Source organism: Epinephelus lanceolatus, chromosome 8, assembly GCF_041903045.1.
Source record: "Epinephelus lanceolatus isolate andai-2023 chromosome 8, ASM4190304v1, whole genome shotgun sequence".
Taxonomy (NCBI): domain Eukaryota; kingdom Metazoa; phylum Chordata; class Actinopteri; order Perciformes; family Serranidae; genus Epinephelus; species Epinephelus lanceolatus.
The window spans coordinates 38,078,805-38,100,273 of record NC_135741.1 but is presented as its reverse complement, the minus strand read 5'-3'; the positions used below and the strand labels follow the sequence as shown (position 1 = coordinate 38,100,273).

Below are 21,469 nucleotides of genomic sequence, written 5' to 3'. Positions count from 1 at the left end.
TCCTGGGCCATCTGTCGCTGACTGGCGTAAATGTTAGGAAGCTAATGGATGTTAAAGAAGGCTGTGGTCTGTCTGCAGGCCTGCAAAACACTGCAGCCTGAGGCCAACTCTGGACTTTTACTGTATTGTCAACATTGGCTTTTAAGGATTCATTTCGTGCTTCAGCAATGCTGTTTTTTTTATCCCTAGGAGTTGAAGAGGGCTGGAGGCTAGAGACCAGAGAAACAGGGTTTACAACTCATCCTGCATTATTTCATATTGTCTCGATGGGCTCTTTTTCATAAGAAAAGTTCACAAGACAAACAATGTACATCAGAAAGTGAAAGGAGTTTGAGCCCAGAAGATGCACTTTTTTTTTTTAAGACGACAGACCAACACAGCACACATGTAATCTCCAACCCTCTGCTGAGCTTTTTTTCTGTTTGGAAGTTTTATTTAGGTCAGAAGAAACTACATTTACCCCTGAGAGATTATTGCCAGGGATGTAGTGTACAGAAGAGGGGAAACCATCCTTCTTATCTTTTCATTTTTTTAGCTGTTGTAAATGTAAGCCGAGCCATTCAAGTTGTTAAATCAAGAAAACATAAGGCACTATATGAATTAAAAAGAATATACACATATATATCATTACTGCTTTTTAAATGTACTGATTTATTGTTTCAGTCCAGCAAAACTGCTAAACACTCTTTTATTTCAGCTTTTGGACTGTTGATTAGGCAAAAATGCAACTTTAAGCAGTCACTCCAGGGTTCCTGTGGGTCCTTAAAAAGTGTTAAAAAACATTTAATTCATTCATCTAAAATAAGGCCTTAATTGGTATTAAAATGTCTTAAATCAGTCTTTTAAAAGTCTTAAAATTGCTTAGACATGGGAAGTAGGATTTGATAAAAAATAATTGGTAACATCTGTCTTTTATATATATAATTTACCAAATGCCTCTCGCATTAACAGCACCAAAAAAGTCACATTTTATGATAAAATAATTATTTGGTCAAAATAAGTGTTTAATTTCTGTTTAGTTTTGGTTCAGTGGCATTCAGTAAAGTCTTTAAAAGTCTTAAATCTAACTTGCCTGAAGGTGTAGGAACCTTGCATTTATTTATATTATTTATATGATTAATTAATCGATCATAACATATAATACATAAATGATCCTGATATAAAAATAATCATTATCAATTAATACTTATTTGCAGCGCTAGAATTAATAGTGACTTTGTCCCTAACAGCATCTGTAAGATGACCCGAAGCTCATCAATCCCAGAGCCATTAGCACCACACATGGTTATCTGACAGAACACATCCTCTTACGGACGAACACGTCTCCAGGCTTTCAGCCTCAGTGGAGCTGTACAACTAGATCAGACGGTGCCTGCCTGCACACCTGCTACAGCCCTTGATGATAGTGTCAAGGGATGGATCCACACACACACACACACACACACACACACACACATGCAGAGCTACATAAGTACTTGCACACACACCCTCCTCCCTCTAACCCTCAGGCATGGCTGTTGAACACAGCATCAGAGGATCAGTATATGAGGCAGCATGTTGATTACAACATTTAATTAGTGGTTCGTGACATGACTATTCTGTGATGTTATTAAAACCACCCAGAGCCAATTAGACTGATTATACACCCCTCTCCTGGTCCATTATACACGAGGCTGGCCATGTTTGCTAATAAAGTGGTCTGGTTTTGGAGTCCTAAAACTCAGAGGGGAGATAGCTTAATTTTTTTTAAGCAATGGGTTCCCTTGTCTGAAAGGCAATTATGATTTGAATGGAGTTTTGGTTAACGGGATGAGGTCTGTGTTTAAGGCATGCTTCAGACAGTTGCAATGTTTTATTCAGTGAAAGAAAATAAACCATTAAAAAGAACTGAACCACAGCGGGGTTGTTTCAAATAACAATGTGTCATTACACCGCCCTGAAGCCTTTAGACTTTAACACTTGTTCCCTTTTCAATTTAGCCAAACTCTATTTAGGTTTAATTCGAGTTATTCTGCGTTAAACACAGCTGATTTACAGCACCAATCAAAAAAGCATTGAGGTTATATAATTATTATTAAGGGTACACAGATTAAATTCTGGGTCAATAATAACAATTTAGGCAGTAGCTGATACTAATACCAGTATTTTTTGGTTGTTGTTTATGTTTTTTATTCAGTTTTTTATGCCAGGGAAACAAAGAAATCTTCTGTCTTTCTGACTAAACTGTTTTAAAGTAATTAAGCCTTTCATTACACTGTCTTTGAATGAGCACAAATTCAGCCATACAAATTTATGAAACAATGTAATATGAATATGTAATTCCTCTGCTGTAAAAACATCAACAAATTTCTTCTTCAAACAACTGTAATTGTTAAAGTTTCTCCCAAAAACTAAACTTTACAAGATGACATTTGAACACATCATAATTATTAGAATAATTTTCCTTCCCCCAGTACTCATTTTACTGAATAGACCTTGAATGTATCATACTGTAACTCAGTGAAATCTCTGTTAGCTGTTGGTTCAGGCCATCCTCTGATGTGTCGATAGTTTACCGCATCCTTATGTCCTGAAAGCGTCCTGGGTAAGATCTCTATTCGTCCCAAACAAGTTCTCCTTTGTTACCGGGACGACGGGATGCCATTTGTCTTGAGACCTGCTTTTTAGCCTCCGCAAAATTTGTGCGACACAACGGAAAACCATCGTTCACTGCCATTGATGAGTGTCATCTTATGTTGCAATGCCAGTCAACAAGACGAAATACATAATCAGTTTTTTTATTACATGTACATTGGCCACCTTCATCCGTCAGAGGGGTGATCAGCAGTTGTAAATTAAAACATCTACATCTTCACAAACTGTTTTCATTTGTAATTTTAAAAATGTATGTAACTCACTAGCTCTCCCAGTGCTTTTAACCACATCTCACGGTCTTCATCAGCATACACAGATTGCTTAGTTGTCATCATGTAACCTGCAGAAAGTTTTGGTCACGTGAAAACAGTTGGTTGTAAAGGTCTTTAACGATGGAAGTAAACGGCCTTCTCGATCTTTCACAGCGGTCCACTGAGTTCTGGTTGAAGACTTTAACTTCCCAGTCAGTGTTGTTCATTTAAGTCATTTGTTCACAGATAGATGGTGGTGTCTGCTAGCATTCCAAAGCAGGTATCGTCCACAGAAATAGTCAATCTGTCATATGTGTCATTAGTTTGCAGTGTGTCACATCCTCTGCCGACCACAGTTACCAGTAGAGTTACTATTCATGCATAAGGATCTGGGCTGTGCAGGGACTTGTCTATGTATGAAGTCTCTAGTATGTATGATGCTCTGAGCAGTTTAGGAGGCTACAGATTCCTGCTTGTGGTAGTTTGGAGTTCAGACAGCTGGTTTGGATGGATGAATGAGGACTGTTGATGTAAAAAGCAAACAGATCAATCATCTAAAAGCCAAACTGCCCACCAGCTGCTGGAGAAGAGTTCCTTCGCACCTTCTCAGATTGGATTTTGTGGATTGTCCTGCTTGCTGCAACCTCTGTCACCCTTTATTTTAGATGAGATGGCATAACCATTTCATCCTAGAGGATTATGGGAAAGGTGCGCTGAGTCAGCAATGTCTCGCCTTTGTGGCCAATACTTCCTATCACATGTAATGACCTGCGCTTCAAAGGGGGCTGGAGAGAGAATAGAGTGATGGATGTATGATGACATTGACATAGACTCTGACCTTAACCACATGACCTGTTTTTGGATTAAACTTCATGGACCAATTTTAGCGGATTGGAAGAGAATTGACATCCATTGATTCTTTTGTTGGTTTTATGCCAGTAAAAACATTTCATGAGAACATACATCAACCCCTCAAGTAGGCAAATTGGCTATTCCTTTGTAGTTTTTGTTGAGTTTTGCTTTGTTTTAAGGTGAAGAAGTGATTTTTATTTGTCTTGTGCAGGGATTTATAATTAGGTAGAAAGTTCCAGAATAAGAAAGAGGAAAAGAGAAGGCGCAGATGAGCTTCCTCCATTTGTATGCAGCACAGGGCAGATAGGGAGCTTACCTTAGCCAGCCAACACTCACAGGAAGGTTTCTCATCAGCTCTCATTGTCAGCCAGAACACTTAAGACGATTGCTTCCCCGGTGACCTGAAATGCGTGGGAGGTTGAGATGAAAGGATGTAGAGAGAAAGAGGAAGGGTGGAGAGAGTAAAAAGGACAGGGGTGAAAGAAAGACTGTGATGAGGGAGAGGAAAAGAGGTACGGGGTGTCAGTACATGCTGATATCGAAATGATTCCTCCCTCTACTTTTTTGTGATTTTTTTCTCCACATACGTTCAGCACCAGTAGTGGTCAGGCTGACCTCTTGAACTATTGAGAAATAAAAGAGAGAGTAAGCATTGAACATACTACACACTGGTCATAGAAATCCTGGCATTTAGGGAGGCGAATTCCATCCAGACAAGGACAGTCAGGGAAGTTACAGGTTTAACAGCTTGATCAACAATCGCTCAATCGCTGGTGGTGCTACTGTAAGTTAAACTGGAGGAACCAAAATGAAAAATATACCTGTCAAGAACATTTTTAGTATCTGGTTTAGCAGAGGAAATAGAAGTGTATTGAATTCTGCATCAGGGTCATTGTAGCAGGCCCGATTGAATATGTCTGTGCGGGCATCTCTGTCATTGTCCTGAGTATACAGCTATGAATGCCATCCTCAGGTGTCTGTGTGTGTTTTTGTGTGTGTGCATGCACCAGGACAGAAAGCCAGTCAGTAGACTGCTTAATGAAGTCTCTTTCATTTTGGCGAAGATGAGAGGTGGATGCACTTCATTAACCTCAATGCCACTTTGAACACACACGTGCGCGCACACACACACACACACACACACACACACACACAGACACACACACAACTAGGAGAGCAGAAAAAGACACAGGCTACATTGAGGGCGGAAGTAACTAAAGCACATGCCAGGCGGATGAAGATGGATGGCAACCTTTTCACTGGGTGCTTTATCTTGGCCCACACAAGACAAAAACAGCAGCTTTGTCCACGTCCCATTCTGTTTTTCCAGTGGTGAATAGAGAGACAATATCTAACGACTAAAGACCCTGACGTTTATGGATATTAATGACATGTCGGTTGGGCTTCAGATAGAGCTGCAGTGCATTCATTGAAAGCAGAAACAATACCTGCTATTAAATTTCAGTACAATTCAGATAATTTCCATCTTAATAAGTCCTGTATATTCATGCTGAGAGAATCTTGTTTGGTTTCTTAAAATTTTTGTTTCAACTTCACTTTCACTTATGTTAGGATACTAGATAAGTAGGTGTCAGTACATTAAAACAATGACTCCTGAGCATGCCGATCAAGTCTTTAAACATGCAGTGTTTGTTTGTCCCTGAAAGAAATTCAAATTATTGAGAGTCTAAAATCACCAGAACTCTCCAAATCTAGTTCTGTATTGTATATTTCCATCAGTGCATTATTTTTTCTGTTAATCTGATAACTGTTTGGTCCAAAAAATGATTAGAAATCAGAAAAAGGCCCCTCTTACCTACTAACAGTCTGAAACTCCAAATCATAAAACAGGGAAATGTTTGCAGTGTTGCATTTATGTATGAAAAAATTACCTAAATGATTACTTGATTGTTAACGTTGCTGACTGACTTTGTGTCAGTCAGAACATGAGTTGCGCAGCTACTGCCCCTTAGCTTAGGATGCTAAATGGACAGGATGCTAAATGAATTAAATGCGTAGTTAAAATATCATTGCTTACCCAGAATATGATCTTTTTATGACACGCCATTATCTTATCGAGTGAAACACACAAGTTTCTTTGTAAGAAGGAAGAAGGAATTTTTTCATGTCCACATGCATTGCTAAATTGCTGTAATTGTCTTTTGGAGTGGCTTTGTCAAATTTGAATTATATGGAGTTGTTGCGTGGCAGACCATATGTTAAACAGTGACTTTGAAATGCCTACTATTATATTTTGACAAAGATTTTGCATTGATTCTGGATGACCGCTACATCACGACCGAGTAACTGATTTTGCAGTGTTTCTTTTTTCCTGTAACTTCAACAGCTACCATGGAGAATACAAGTTATTGTTTAGGGTTGTTGACTTCAAAACGACGTATAAATCTTACAGATGCTGATTTGATTATAGTTTGTGAAAAAAAACAACTGAGTAACTTGTAAGGTGTGTACACAGCATGGTGTTTTGAGAGACCTACCATGAATAAACAGCCGGAGGTCTATGATCCTGAATCCTAAATCTTGTTCAGACAATGCATGGACAACACAGTTATTCAGAAGGCACAGAAAGGCATCCCTGATGAGGATAAACTCTCCCTCAATCACTCCACTGGACTAAAAAAACAGTGATAAACCATGTTTCCCATTCTTAGGATGTGATTGGGTAGAGTTTATTCTAGTCAGGGGTGCCCCTCTTTGCCTTTCAGTGATAGTGTTATTTTTACGACATGTAGTTTTCCAGCTGTGTGGAAACTGCAGAGGTAACAGTAAGTCTTAAAAAAACACCTTTTCAGTAGCATTCCTTCTTGAACTTCTGTCTGCTGTGTCTCCAAACTGGACTGCAGAGCTGATATCTCCTCTCTACATATATTAATGCTTGTGTGCGAGTGCATGTGTGTGTTTTTAATTATGTTTGCATGTATAGGAATAGACTTGTTTTGCATGTCACAAAGCCATCATGTATCGAAACTTTATACTGTAAATCTTAGTAGGCAAATGTTGCATTCAGGTTTTCTTCTACAGGCTGTATGACTGTATGCAGGCTGTTCCTACACATTTTTTTCGTATGTTTTCCTGCAAAAAGCAGTGCACCCAAATTTGTACATATCCCACATATTTTGAGAGGCTGTGATCATGTGACCAATGTGCTGTCAGCAGTAAACAAGGAAGCAGTCCCGAAGACTTGTGAGGAGTCAGGTTGGGGTGGTGGATGGGTCACAAAAAAACCGACTTGCCCAGGACTTTCCCCTTGAGTGACATGTTCGTATCTGTGTGAACTTTAAGAGAACTTTGAGTCATTTTAAGGTACATCCTAACCATGTTTCTTTTCCTAAACCTAACCTCAGTTACTTTACTTGCCTTAACCTAACCGAAAGACACCTTAACCTAAAGACACCTAATCATGTTTCTTTTCCTAAACCTAACCACAGTAACTTTTATTGCCTAAACCTAACCTCCGTGACTTTACGTTAATTACATAACTGTACATTAAGGACGTAACATCATTCGTAGGATATTATATGAACTGTTGTCCATGCATTTTTTGTAGGATATCAAACGAACCATTCTATGAGAATACGTTGCTGTATGCCATCCAAAAGTAGATAACTCATCATAAACATTACCACATAGAGACACACACAAAGTTTAAAGATAGAGTATTTTGATGAAAGCACACTGTTGAAGCTACAACTTTACACCAAAAGTTCTACTGTGTAACATTTACAAATACTGTCAGGGTATATATGCATGCAGCAAAGAAATACGCTGCTCAAAAAAATTAAGGCAACACTTAATGGTCACAGTATAACATCAAGTCAGTTAAACTTCAGGGATATCAATCTGTCCATTTAGGAAGCTCATGTGATTGTGAATCAGTTTCACCTGCTTTGGAGCAAATGAAAGTTGCAACAGGTGCAGTGGAGAGGCAAAAGCAAGACAACCCCCAAAAAGGAAATGGTTATGCATGTGGTGGCCACAGACAGTTGCTCACTGCTTATCCTTCCAGACTGATTCTTTTACCTGTTGATGGTGAGCTGTTTGTAGAGGTGCAGTAGGAGCCTGTTGTCTACAGCTCTTCATCTAATATCTCACTGTGGCCGTTTCTGCTTTCATTTTCTTCCCTACGGTATTATTAGACCCGTCTTTATTGAAGAAAAGCTGTCAACAAAGTTCTGCTAATTCAGTGATAAACATATTTCATTTCTTTTAAATTCTTTATAATAAAAGTCCCCTATTATTTTCTTATGTAAAAGCTTTTATTGTGAAGCAGCAAAATAAGGAAATGTTGAGTTTTCAAGCAGTAATTTCACACAACTTCTAATATGGCTGATAGCGAACATGGAACAGTAAAATAAAGCAGATGTTTAAAGTATAAACATGCCAGAGAAGAGAAACTAAACTCCAAACCACAGAGATTCAGTCAGGAGCTACAAAAGTACTGAGAGCTGAACACAGAGAGAATTTTAAAAACGCCTTTCTCTCTGGTCTCATGACTAAATGTCTGCATCAAAGTTTTTCTGCCGCTGCATTTAGTAGATGTGGACATATTTGACAGGATAAGTGAAAGTTTTGACCCAGATCTTCAGTAATTTAAAAAGAAATACAGTAATACATTTAGAAGATTTTGTCTCCCTTCAAAGAGAAGTAAGGATGCTCATTCAGAATCACAAAACTCTTGATGCAATGTACAAAGAAACAAATGCATCAAATGAAAAAATGAACCGTCACTGTCAAACTCTGAAGCAAGAACTTCAGGCCCTCAAAGAAAGACAGGACAGCTTTACCACAGTCAAAGAAGACTATGAATTTTCAAGAGAAGAACGTGAGGTTCTTCAAGGAGAAATTTAGTACCTGCAAACTCCAAAATGTGTCTGTTTCTGAGAATATGTGCACTGCAATGAAACGGGAGACAGAGGAAGGACAACAATGCACTGCAAAATGACAGCCAGCAGCTCCAGGAGAGGCTTGGGTCCAAGCAGATTGTAAGCATTTGAATGTTCGTTTCTTTTTTAACTGACGAGGAACAAAATATTTGATGTTGCATTCAGTGAAAATGTGTTTTGCTTGACTACGTTTGTATTGAATATTTATTTCGGTCAAGATCTGGAATGCATCCCATGTCTATTCATTTACACACAAATAGTGCTACTATGTGAATGTGTCAAAAGTTATCCTGGAAAATGCAAATATTCAGACCACCTACAGGATGGAAAGAGCAGGAACTCTTAAGCTTTGCATACAACCTTAACACTCAGTTACTGAGGAAACAGCTGATTGTTGGGGATCATAGTAGGTTTTGGCTGGATGAATCATGACTTGAATTAAATTATTTTTTCTTGAGTTGAATGAATTGGATATTTGTGATTTGTCAAAGGAGATTAGCTCGACATCCAAACCTTTTAACGTCGCAAACATTAAATGGCGAGTTGATGAAAGCATACAAGAGTCTAGTGGACTATTACTACTTTGGGTGCGGTTAGGTCCACAACTGAAATGACTGCTGTCTTGTTTTGGATGGGTGATTCAGTGTGCTTGAGTATCTTTTATATTTCAACTCTGTACATGGATGCACCACTAGCAGGCTAATGTTACCAGGTAATTGTTAGTTAGTTAACTTAAGCTACTATTTTCAACCTACTAAGTCTACCGTTCCCAAAGGTTTTGTGACATGCTGTTAAAAATCTGGGTCGTGGCTAAAAACACAGAGAAGTTGTCACAGCACATTGTAACTGCATCAAACTCAATACATGTTCAACACAACAATTTAACTTTACATCTGAAATTATGTAACTCTGCTTGTATAGACTGAAGATATTTTCCAATTTGATTGTTTGGAATAGTTGTAGACAGCGCAAATCTTCATCTTCGCCTCCAGTTGCCTGCCCTCCATCTGGACACTGATGTGCAATGTCATATGGAAATAAGCCATTTTGCCACTTCTGCTACCATTTTTGGGAGTAACAAGTGGTCTTGGGCTGGTGGGAAAGGAAGGCATGATAGAGCATGTCCATAACCCCGAACATACTGTACATATACATGCAGCACGTGCAATCACATGCATGTGTACCATGAAAAATGACCCGCTTATATACTTCTGGGGTGTGACTGCCTTTCCTGCCCAATTTGTTTCAGTATAAAGAAACTGGACCGTTAATAGACATTTGCCTTTTAAATACACCAGACTGCTCCTTCATTAACCAGCACACTGATCTCGCAGTCCTCTCTGCTCGTGGGCGGACATGAATCAAATCCTGATATCCCTCATCTGCCGAGTGCCTGTACCAAGGACATTACACTTCTCAATTACCGTCCTCTGCACGTCCTCTGCCTGCCGGCTAATAACTTCAGCCTACATTCATCATCAATTTCGATTTTTCATCTCTCAAGGTTGGATCAAAGTTTGTGCCTGATTCAAACAGAACGTTCTGATCCTCTGTTTATGTGTGATAATTAGCGGATCATGGGATAGCTGATGGTCCCCGTCTTCCTCTCATTTTCCTCACTCACATGCTCGCTCTCTAATTCTGTGTATCTCTCACTCCGCTGATGAATTTACAAGCTTGTTAATTGGCTAAATTAAAAGCCATTTCCTCTAAGAGTGAAAGCTTTGGGAGCCATTAATGGATCCGTCTATTTCGTTAAAAGGGGGTAAGGCTGTGTTTCTGATAGGGGTGGAAATTATCTAAAGGCAGGAGGTGATAAAAGATGGGAAAACCATAAAATAAAAGGGGGGTCGGGCAGAGGATTCAGTGATGTCATCAGTGGCACCGGGAAGAATGACTGGACTCACTGCTTTATGGATGGCTCTGGTACTTTTCATTTCCCTGTGCCTTTTTGACTTTGACCAGACCGACATTAACTGCTTGGTTGAATTACGCAGCAAGGCCCATCTGAAAGCTCGGCCATGCCAAGCTTGCATTTAGCAATGGACTCATGATCCTGATCCATTTGATGAATGCGTCTGGGAGATAGCCTTTATTTCTTAGCTGCCACAGACAACGCTTGACAAGCTTAATATGAGATGGCACTTTCTGGAGTGATCTAGTGTCCTCTTAACAGCTAGGTTTCACTTTCGCTTGTGTAGTCAGTGTATTTTTTTATGGATTGTTTCTTCCAATCAGAGCCTTAGTGGCATCTGAGGCATTGCCCACACTAAAAGTATTTTCACACTTTGTGCAGATTTATGTGCAAGATATTCACACAAAAAAGGAGATAGGTAGTTAAATGTTAAAAAAAAAAAAATGTATCACTTGGAATGTGGCTGGATACACTAACCAAACTCTTCTCCACTTCCATGGAATCAATGGCTTTGACTGAGTTGAGCATTTCATCTACAGCAATGGAATGTTGGCATTGGCAGTGGTAGAGGAAGTACTCAAAACTTTGTTTTTCTGCAGTAAACTGTTGTTACTACACAGTGAAAGTCAAGTCAAATAATACTGGATATTTAATGAATAATATTTCAGCATATTTTAATTCATTTTATTTGTTGTGTTTTATAAATAAAATCTGAATCTGCAGTGTAACCAATACCTTGTCTCTCTCAGGTTAATGTAACTGTTTTCCTCTAAAGTAGATGTAGAGGTACACAGTAAAGAAGTAATAAACCGTAGAGTTGCATAGTCTTTAACTGCTTTGGGGGCCTTTTGTAAGTTATTCTGGGGTACAAGGACTTAGAATAGTAGTGTAAGTAATTATTTTTCATATCTAAACATCATAATAAATCTGTAGCTGTTTGGGGCCATTTTAGTTTTGGCTTCCTGGAAAATGCCTACCTTGCCTTTCAATAAATCTTCCCTGGTGTGTTTATTAACCACATTGTATTTCCCCCGTGTTTCTTCTTAACGCATGTAGCCACAAATTGGATGTGTGACGTAACAATGTCATGGCAGTGACAGGTGTATTGCTCAGCAGTGCAGTGTGAAGTGTGAGGTTGGTGTTATGAGCGGATCTCTAGAAAACTGCAGACAGGGCCATGTAATCAGCCCTTTCCGAACAGGCATGTTTTGAACAGGCACTGCACTGGTTATTAAAAAAACTGTCCAAACTAGCAGTCTCATACTGTGTTTTAAGTCAAACTCACAGTTCAGTTGTTCTCATTTACATATTCCTCCAGTTCTTGTGGCAGACAAATGATTGGGTATAAAATAGTGATTTGATGGTGGCTCATTAAGGCTACCTGCGGATCAAGGCCAACAGCACAGGACTGATTTTCCAAATTCTTGCTTTCAGATTTCAGATCTAGCTTTAGCTTTGTGCAGACATGGCCTGAGCCTTCACACACCTTGAGGTTGTACAGTGCAGAGGTTTGAGGGGAAACTGTCAACTCTTGGCACAGCTGGAATGTCAGGAACGTGGGGGGCCATCAGCCTCACGCCTCCTCATAATGTCATCAGTTGTAGACTTGGAGCTCCTTTATACCACGGCAGCTCCCACCTTGGATTTTTTAACATGGGCAGAGCTGCATACTGTTGCAGACTGCCAGACTAGGAGTGGGAGGAACAGTCCATGGTTCACATGTCAAAATAAAGATAACACTGACAAAGAGACAAGCCTTTGATGCGTTTGGAGAGCCAAATGTTTTTATCCATCTAGTAATGTAATTTCTGTCAGGATTCTCCCTAAATCACATAATCTGTGCTTTTAGGTAAGCATTTGTGATACTAGACTGAACATAAAGCTCATTTTATAGTATCTGATATGGGCACTCAAGTAAGACAATGAAGATGTGGCTGAACAAAACTGGCAAAAAAACCACCTCATATAGCAGTGACAATTTATTTTCATTACAGCAGTGGCTTTTTCAGTCTGTCTTTGCTGTCTATCTTGATGTCTGCTGTGGGGTGTTTAATCTCTTGCCTCACACTAAATTAATCAAGGCAGGCCAGGGCCCACAGAGGAGCTGCCGATTTGCGTTGCGTGAAATTACGCTATTGTGAAAAGATTCTGCTTGAGTGAAAGGAAACTTCTTTGCATTTCTATCTTCTCTTTTATATAATCATGGTGCCACTGCGCTGCATATTCAAATGACTCATTACGAAATGTAAGTGGCCCTCTGTGCTCTGAGATTAAGCTAGCCACAGTGAAACACTACTAATCACAGGAAAACACTCTTACACGCTTGACACCCTGATCCAACTCACCTCTAACACTATATCCGGAAAATAGATTATTAAAAACACCAAATAGTTCCAGCGTGAGGACAGGCAAAGAGGGTGGATCTCACTCTGCGTGGCCTCAGCAACTCAAGCCTTTTCCGTCAATTTCTCTGTCAGCTCAGGCAAATCCACCACAATGAAGATAAACAAATGCAAGCTTTGCTTTTTCTTCTGATGAGCAGTTGCTTGGCAAAGTTCGCCAAGGCCACGTAAACTGGGGCGACATGAAGGATGTGTTGCGTGAGGTAAACAAGTACCACAGGGATCCCTCTCTCCTTTTTCTCGTCTCACCTCTGTCCCATTTCTCAGCCTCTATTTATTCAAGTGGTGGAGAATAGGAGGGGATGGTGAAAGGGTTGTATACACCTCACAGCTGGAAACTGATAGGACTTTTTACAACCCACAGTGTCCTGCGTGTGAGAAAATGCAGTAGTTGGTCCAAGTCCCTTAGAAATCTCCCCCCTTCCTCCGTTCTTGGCCCTGTTTGTGGATGACCCTAAGGCTCTCCAGTCCAGACTCACATATGTTGTCTGAAGCTCCCATACATCCTTTTTGAATCAGGGATCTGAAATGGCTGCTTTTGTTTGTCCTGATGATGTCCACAAGTAGTTTACAACTGGAAGAGAGCCTTTGGAAAAGTGGTAAAAAGAGTTTGTTAAATTTTGATTTTTATGTGTTTTAGACAGCAACCTTAACCACAACTATTACTGAGATATTAAACAGGTAGAACAGGTTGATTACAGCAGTCACAGGCTGACTTACCACTGTTCTGCAAATGGAAGGTTTCTCCTTAAAAGCCTATCAATGTGAAAACAGAGGGACATATTTAAATGTGTACAATAGAGCTAGAGAGGGGGAGGGAGGATGGCGCATTTCTCTTCCTGTCAGTGAAGTCCTTCCTTTAGGGGGGGACAGTATCCATAGATGAGGGGGTGTTTCTTTTTGCAGTCAACAGACAAAATCCCCCCCCACCCACTCCCCGCCGCCCCCTTCCCCTGTTACAAACACACACAAATTTTGATAAGACTTTTCACATGTCCATCTTTACAGTTCACAGCATTAAGAGAAAAAAAAAGCTGCATGCACAGTGTGTGACACATTTAAGACCTGCTTTGTTTTGCTTCAGACCAGATCTTTGTCTTTTTGCCTCTACATGTATTCAGCCACGTTTATGGAAAGCCCACTCCAGAGATCTTTTAGGGATGTACCGATTTATCGCCCAGACATCGGTATTTTCCGATATTCTCCTTGTAGACTGCCAGTAGCCTATCAGCAAATAAGATGACTTTCACTGATGCCACCAATTTTTATTTGTTGTTTCACATATATTTTGCATAGTCTAAAAAGTAGGGATCAAGACTAACGAGGTCCAGAGGACAATAAAAATGTGCTTCGGACAAACAGAGATCTTTACCAGGATGTCATCAGGACAAAAGGACGCAGTAAACTCACTATTAACACGTCAGGGAATGCACCCTATTGTTTCCCTGATAAGGCTACATTATGAACAACAAGTCCTTGTTGAAACTGACAGGAGGAGAGCTAGTTAACGTTAGCTGTTAGCAGCCAGTGGTCGCAACCAACAGCTCATGGAGGTTGCACTGAGTTACATTATGATGTCTTCAAGCTGCTTGAAGTAGCATTAAGTGAAGGTCAGTTATAATGTTCTCATGATGTGTTCAAATATAATCTTGTAGGATTTAGATTCTGGCAAGAAACTTGGATAAATACAGCAATTTGAAATAGATATTAGAAAGGGAATAATGATATATCAGGTAAAAAGGCTTGAAGCAGTTAGTAAAGATGTTATTTATGTAAAAGAAGGTTATTTTACATTTATACATTTTTCATAACTTTGGTTAAACCTGTGCTCATTAAAGATAGTGTAGTGAAGGGCTGACAGACTTGAAAACAATTCAATTTTTTTTATAATAGAGAGTTCTTTGTTTCCCTGGCATAGAGGGGGAAATAAATGACCATATATACCAATATAATAAAACAACAACAAAACATTGGTATTGGCTTTCGGGAAAACTGTTATTTTAAACATTGGTATCTATATTGGCCCAGAACTTCATAATCACTGCATCCCTACTTTTGATACAGAGATCAAGCTTTTGATGTTTGGGAGCTTAGTTTGAAGTCCACTGACATGCTATGTCTGCCCATATTATTTGTGTGTGGGTGGCAACATGCAGAAAGCCATTCAGAGTCCAGTGGGTCCATCTGCAAGGTTTGAGGCCCTGCTCACACATATGGGGACACACACACATACACACACACACACACACACACACGCACACACTGCTGTCCACCTCTTGTCTCTGCAGCTGCACCCTGCTGCCCAGCTAGATCCATATTTTCATCACCCCATCATGCCCCTTGATTATGTTCCTTTCCTTTTTAGTTTTGCCTTGAAATAATTGAATCTGCTTAAGACTAGACAGCCCACAAATACAGTCTGTAGCTTTGACAGTCACAAAAGAACACATGTTGAACAACACCATGGATGATAGGTACAGAGTCATGTTTCCTGGCAACCAATGAAATTCTGCACAACAAAGTTTTTTGTTGTCCTGTCCTAAACCAGAAATTGACATCCAACAAAAACAAATAACCTTCCAAATGTATGCTGCCATTTGCACAGAAAGCACAATGAAGGAAGGAAAACACTAATGTTGATTGGATGGTGGATGAGGGAAACATTGCTTATGTCTCCATCTAATGCTTAATGTCAACAAATGTCCTCCAGTTGAAATCATAACACATTTTTTTAAAAGTTGAAATAGTCTCAGTGAAAGTCATGGGTATTTCCATCTGCTTGCTAGACATTTCTGATAAAATACCATTTCTCACAGAAAAAAACCTAGAAAGAATAACTCAGTCATAAGCTTTCCTGAATTCCCCAAGATGGCTCACAGGGGTTTGGAGCTGCATTAGTTTGACAACTAAATGAAAAAAGAGAGTTAGGTGAAATTTAATGAAAGGTATTCTGTTCATTTCTGACCCTGGGTGGTACCAATGAGCATTAGTGTGCACACATTCACTTGTACTAATTATGGTACCAGGCACTAAAAACGAGCTTGCACCCCCATTCTTATTTGATCTTGCATACATGTATGTGTGTCTCAGGAAGTCCTGTGACCCCCCCCCCCCCCCCCCCCACTCTCCCTGACATGAATCACTTAGAACCAACGCAGTTTAAGCTAAATGAACTCCCCCTCCTGCTCAGCCTTAATCACATTAGCCTAAGTGATATGGGAACGCCAGGCCAGACACACACTCCCTCCTACTCTCTCTGTCTTTCAACCCAAATAAATAGCCACTCCTCCAGAGCTTTAAGTTGTCTTAAGCTCCATCTTTGGATAATAGACCATTTGCTCCTCCAAAGACCCCAGTGTGGAATAATGAGGATCAAGACGAGGGCAGAGAAAGCAGGTCTAGAGAAATGCAAGAGGGTGGAACAGAGGAGGAGAGCTGACACTCGGCTAATACCCGCCCCGGGACAAAACCCATCAAAACACCTGTTTTGTCAGGGTCCAAGGTTATTGTGCAGAACGACTACTGGATTTTTTTGTAGTTGACTGCTATTGGGTGGTGGTTGAATAAGTTTGAACAAAACAGGCTCATGCCCAGATGGTGGTCGTTTTTGACCAGCTGAAACTCCCAACTGCGATACAAGACTTAAAGCACAACGGAGGGTCGTTTTTGATTTTTTGTTTTAAAAAATAAGCATAACTGCCAGCTCATAGGGCTGTCAAGGTAAAGGAATTTCCCCTGTGGTGGTTTAGGGTGGCTCAACAGCTTGTTATGCGCCATTACTGCCATCTTTAGTGGTTTTAGCAAATTGCCCAATTTACCCTGATTTTAGGGCTTTGTAAATTAGGCTATTATTAGGTGAATTGCTGCTTTTTGAATAACAAAGATGATAGTTTTAAAACAAATTAATACTTGTTCATTGTTCAGGCAGAGTATAGAAGGGCAATGTTGTAAAGGGCTAAGGGGCAGAGCCAGAGGCATTATGGTTTTGGAGTGTCTGTCCATCCGTCCCATTCTCATGAACATGACATCTCAAAAATGCCTTGAGGGAATTTTATCAAATTTGGCACAAACGTTTGGTTGGGCTCACGTTTGGTTGGGCTCACGTTTGGTTGGATGAACTGATTACATTTCAGTGGTCTTGGGTCAAAGGGAAAGGTCACTGCAACCTTGTCACTCTCGTAAACTCAATATCTCTAGAATACTTTTGGGAATTTCAGCAAATTTGGCACAAATGTCCACCTGAACTCAACAATGACCCACTTAGAAATTGGTGGTCAAAGGTCAAAAGTTGATGTCATTCTGAAATCATGTTTTTCTCCTTCTCATGAACTTGATATTTCACAAAGGATTTGAGGAAGTTTCTTAAAATTTGGTACAAATGTCCACTTGGACTCAAGGATGATCTTAATAGAATTTGGTGGTCAAAGGTCACAGTGACCTCTCAAAACATGGTTTTCTCAAAAATAATTTTTAGCAAAATTTTACAAAAAATTTGAATAGGATAAAACAATGAAGTGATTCATTGTTTTCATTTTTTATCCATAAGATCAAAGGTCAGCATCACTCTGACATCATATTGTTCTGCAAAAACATTTTTCTGGCCATTATTCAAAGTCATAACTGAGGAACAGAAGCGGAGACTGATGAGACTGAATGAATTGTTGACACTAATCTTGGGTGCCCACCTTGAAACTGTGCCGACTGCATAGATCTTCTGTGCTGCTGGGGGGAAGATGTGTGTGAAGCATCCATGTATTAAAATTTGTAGCTTCATGCAGCAACATCCATGCCAACTGCCATGGCTACATATGAGTCTGGACAAACATGGATGTAAACTGTAACTGTGGATGTTGACTGGTTCATGGAGGCATATAACTGTTTTGTCTGGTTGCTATGATACAGAATATCCGTGGAAGTAAAAATGTTGGCACAAGGTAGAGTACGTACTTGCTCTGGCTCTTGCTCTGGATGGAGGAAAGGCTGAAGCACATAGGAAGTACTCACCGATCTGTGTGGGTTCAGTAATAATTTCCTGCTGTCTGATGTGTTTCAGGCCTGATAACTTTGTTACTGCATAACATCAGATAAGTGGCACATTTCTAAATGAAAAAAACATGTGTTGACTAGTTATACCAAGTGCAGTGGCTTCAAAAACTGTAATGGCTAACAACTGTATGGCGATCATCCTTGTGCATCTATTCTTTGTGTTGGCACACATGTCTAAATCCTAGAGCAGTTGCAATTTGGCAGCATTCATATGATATAATACAGTTTTATTTGATGTTAATTTGCATCTCTGTGCAGAATGATCAATGTTACTGGCCGTGCAGGACACGGACAGAATGTCTCCATGTGCGCCTAGTTAATAATCGATGGAGGGAACTCTTTGGTATCTGTGTTATTCCACAGTAAATGGCTCCCAGTTCCTGCCCAGCCCGGCCCATCTTTTATGGATGAGCCTCTCATATGCCTTGTCAACACTGCTTGCCCTCAATCTGCATCAGCTGGGCAAACAGCAGATTGACTGGCCTGTGTGAGCTTCTGGTTGTGTGAGATCGAAGAGGTGTTTGTTGTGTTTGAGGTGGGTGGGTTTGGTCAGGTATACCATCCCTTATAATTGTTGTTGGTGCTGGGCTTTGAGCCATTGAATTCAAAGTTATGTGCAACTTTCAGCATTTTTTTTCCATCCTGTTTTGCATTTCTGTGATTATATATATTGAAACTTTTTTGACATGCATATCTTTTGCCAGAGATGGTGATTGCTACTTTACTATTCATAGTCTGTGGTCACCTCACCTCCTCATCATCCTCCTCCATCCACTTCCTGTCACTCATCCATCCCAGACCTTTGCATCTTTTTCTGCTTCAGTCCTCCACTTTTTCCAAAGTTGAACACATTCTGATTCTTCCATGCCTTGTTTGCTTTTTTGGAGATCTAACTTTCACTAATTGTCTTTTTCCCTTTCCTTTTTCTTTCCCTCTTTGCCTACTGAAGCTCACAAATATATAATTGCAGGTAAGAGCACCAAACTGTCTTCCAGTGCTTCGTTACCTTGCTAACAAGTGGTTGATCCTCACATATCCTGATAAAAAGGAGTAAACTTTAATGGGAATCTGTATCCTGTTGGTCAAACAGTTTATCTTGAAAGACCCAAATCATATCTTGAAGCTCTTTCTCTTTATGTAGACCTAATTAAAATGACAGTCAATACAAGGAGCTTGAAGATCAGTGACACACACACACACACACGGCATTGAAGTACACCCCCAGGAGGTCTGTGTCTGAACAAAAAGTGTCTGAGTTGTGTGTGTATGTGTGTGTGTATCTGATTTAATAAGGTATGGGAAAGATTTATATTATGTGAGTTGTATGAGGATACATCCTCTCTGGGAATAGAGGGCTGTGATAGTGTTCACCTCTTGCATGCATGAAAAAAATATCTCTAAAATTGCTTCCTCTTTTATGTACTTGATACTTGTAGTTGCTTACAGAGTTGTCTCATGCCATGCATGCTGTAAGTATGCAATTTGCTGTGGTGTAATTAGTGCTGCTACAGTAATTTTATCACAGCAATGCTGCATTTGTGTCAAGCTGCCTGTAGAGAGAGGACTAACTATGTCAGCACAGGTGTTTTCTTCTAGTTTTTATTGTTTATTATCAATTCATTATTATTTTTGCTTTTATTATCATGTGACATAAATAAATCATGGAAAATAATGTTTCATATTTTTAAATTTGGTTGGATCAGTCATTGGGAGTACATTTCACATAAAACTATGTAATAACTGTTAATTGGCTAATATTGTCACAGTAGGAAAAGCACAGGTGTTAATAATAAAGCTTAATGATGGCTGAATTCCACTTAGCTGTGTCAGTTTTAAGGTCTTGGTGTTTTGCATGCAGGCTCATTGTCATGGCCTACTTGGGCACTTGAAATGAACAGAGCCATTGTTAATGTTATTACTAACAGCTGTTCCTTCCCTACTATGACAAGTTAAAATGTCTGCTGTGCAAGAGGCCCATTGCCTTTAAGCTGTTATTGCTAACATGTTATAAGTCAATTCCCTACTTACACCTACAGTAGTAAAAGCATGAGGAGCGTACACTAAGTTCTATATTTTCTCTCCTTTTTGCACTATTTTGGTCCCCACCAGAGTTTGGTCAAAATTCTATGTGGTTTAGTACATTTTCAGAGTGCACGTAGTTCATTAGATCCATTGTTAATAGAAAAGTTCTGAGGAGCTATAAGTGCCTGTGGTTAAAAAAGACAGGTCTGTAATTGCATAGTATATCACTGTGCTTCTGGCAACCACAAAATTGTGATATAATGCCCATGTTGCAGACCTTAAGTGGGCTGTTGCTTTTTATATGATGAAAAGTATTTGTTTATTTGTTTAATAGTACCAGTTAACCCACCATATCCCCGCAGCCTGTTGCGTTGCACAACTTCAGAGCTGGGAAATCAAAAATGCCAAAGCCCTATGAATCACCTATGAATCATTTGTCCTGAACAAGTGCGTGTTTGTGTGTTCTCAAAATGCACACACCTGTGCATGACAGTGTCTGGTATTAAACTTCAAGTAAGGCTTTTAGACTTTAACAAGATTATGTGGTGAGGATAAGGGTAGGGGTGAGGTCAAAGGTCAGGCATGGTGGGGTGATGAAGGCTCTGGTGCTTGCAGCAGGCTGTGCCCTGCTCAGCGTCAGTTTCCTTTGGGAACTCATTAACTGCTATACAGGCTAACCATCCTCCACTAGCAAACAAGCACCTGCTGGAGCAGAAATCAACACAGTCTAGAAAAGCCTTCACACCAAGTGGGGTTCAGACTACAGGGTAATAACAAGGGTGAAATTTTCTTTCTGTGAGTTTTCTTGCCATACGAATCCTATTCTGCCCTCCTCACTTTTAGTATTGATGCTGCTTCAATCCAATTACTGTCTTGTTCTGTAACATCACAGTACAAGACAGTACTTTTATGGTACTGGATAGTGTGCGGCATTTTGGATCATGTTAATTTGATAAGTAACCTACTGCCACACAGGCCTGTGGTTGGTGCCCTTTGTAGTCACAACTCAAATGAACCAGCTTGAGCCAGTGTGTGCATACCTAACCCGAACTTGTCGGGTCCCCTCAGGTCTCTACAGGCTGGGTTCCGACAAATATTTACCACGTTGGGTTCAGCTTACTTGACGTGGTGCTTTAAGTTCCTTTTTGTGAAAACAGTGTGTGAAAAAATAAATGGGTTGAACCTATCTGTTTCTCTCAGATCTGGGTGGGGTTTGAACAAAAATATATGGCCCAAGCTGCACTCTAGTTCTTGTGTCAGTGCCTGGTTTTGATATACAACATTGTTCCTCTGTTTTGCTTCTGTCTTTGTGCTGTGAACCTTTTATGATCTCTCATGCAATCCTTTACCCTTTGAATCATATGTTGTTCTTCATTTTAATTTGACAGTAAAAAGGGGATGAGGGTAAGGAGTAAGTGGGGCAAGATATTTTTCCTTTTTTGT

The 21,469-nt window shown here is 39.9% G+C and overlaps 1 protein-coding gene across 9 annotated transcripts in view; it reads left to right on the top strand.

Moving 5' to 3' along the window:
* The window catches only part of agrn (agrin), a 302,216-nt gene that overhangs the window by 62,614 nt on the left and 218,133 nt on the right, over positions 1–21,469 (top strand). For 7 of the 9 annotated variants that reach the window (XM_033628916.2, XM_033628914.2, XM_078170273.1 and 4 more), the window contains exon 3: positions 18,954–18,974. The exons of the other annotated variants lie outside the window; for them this stretch is intronic. In XM_033628916.2, coding sequence (XP_033484807.1) covers positions 18,954–18,974 — 21 coding nt within the window. The remainder of the gene's footprint in view (positions 1–18,953; positions 18,975–21,469) is intronic. 9 annotated transcript variants of the gene reach the window in all.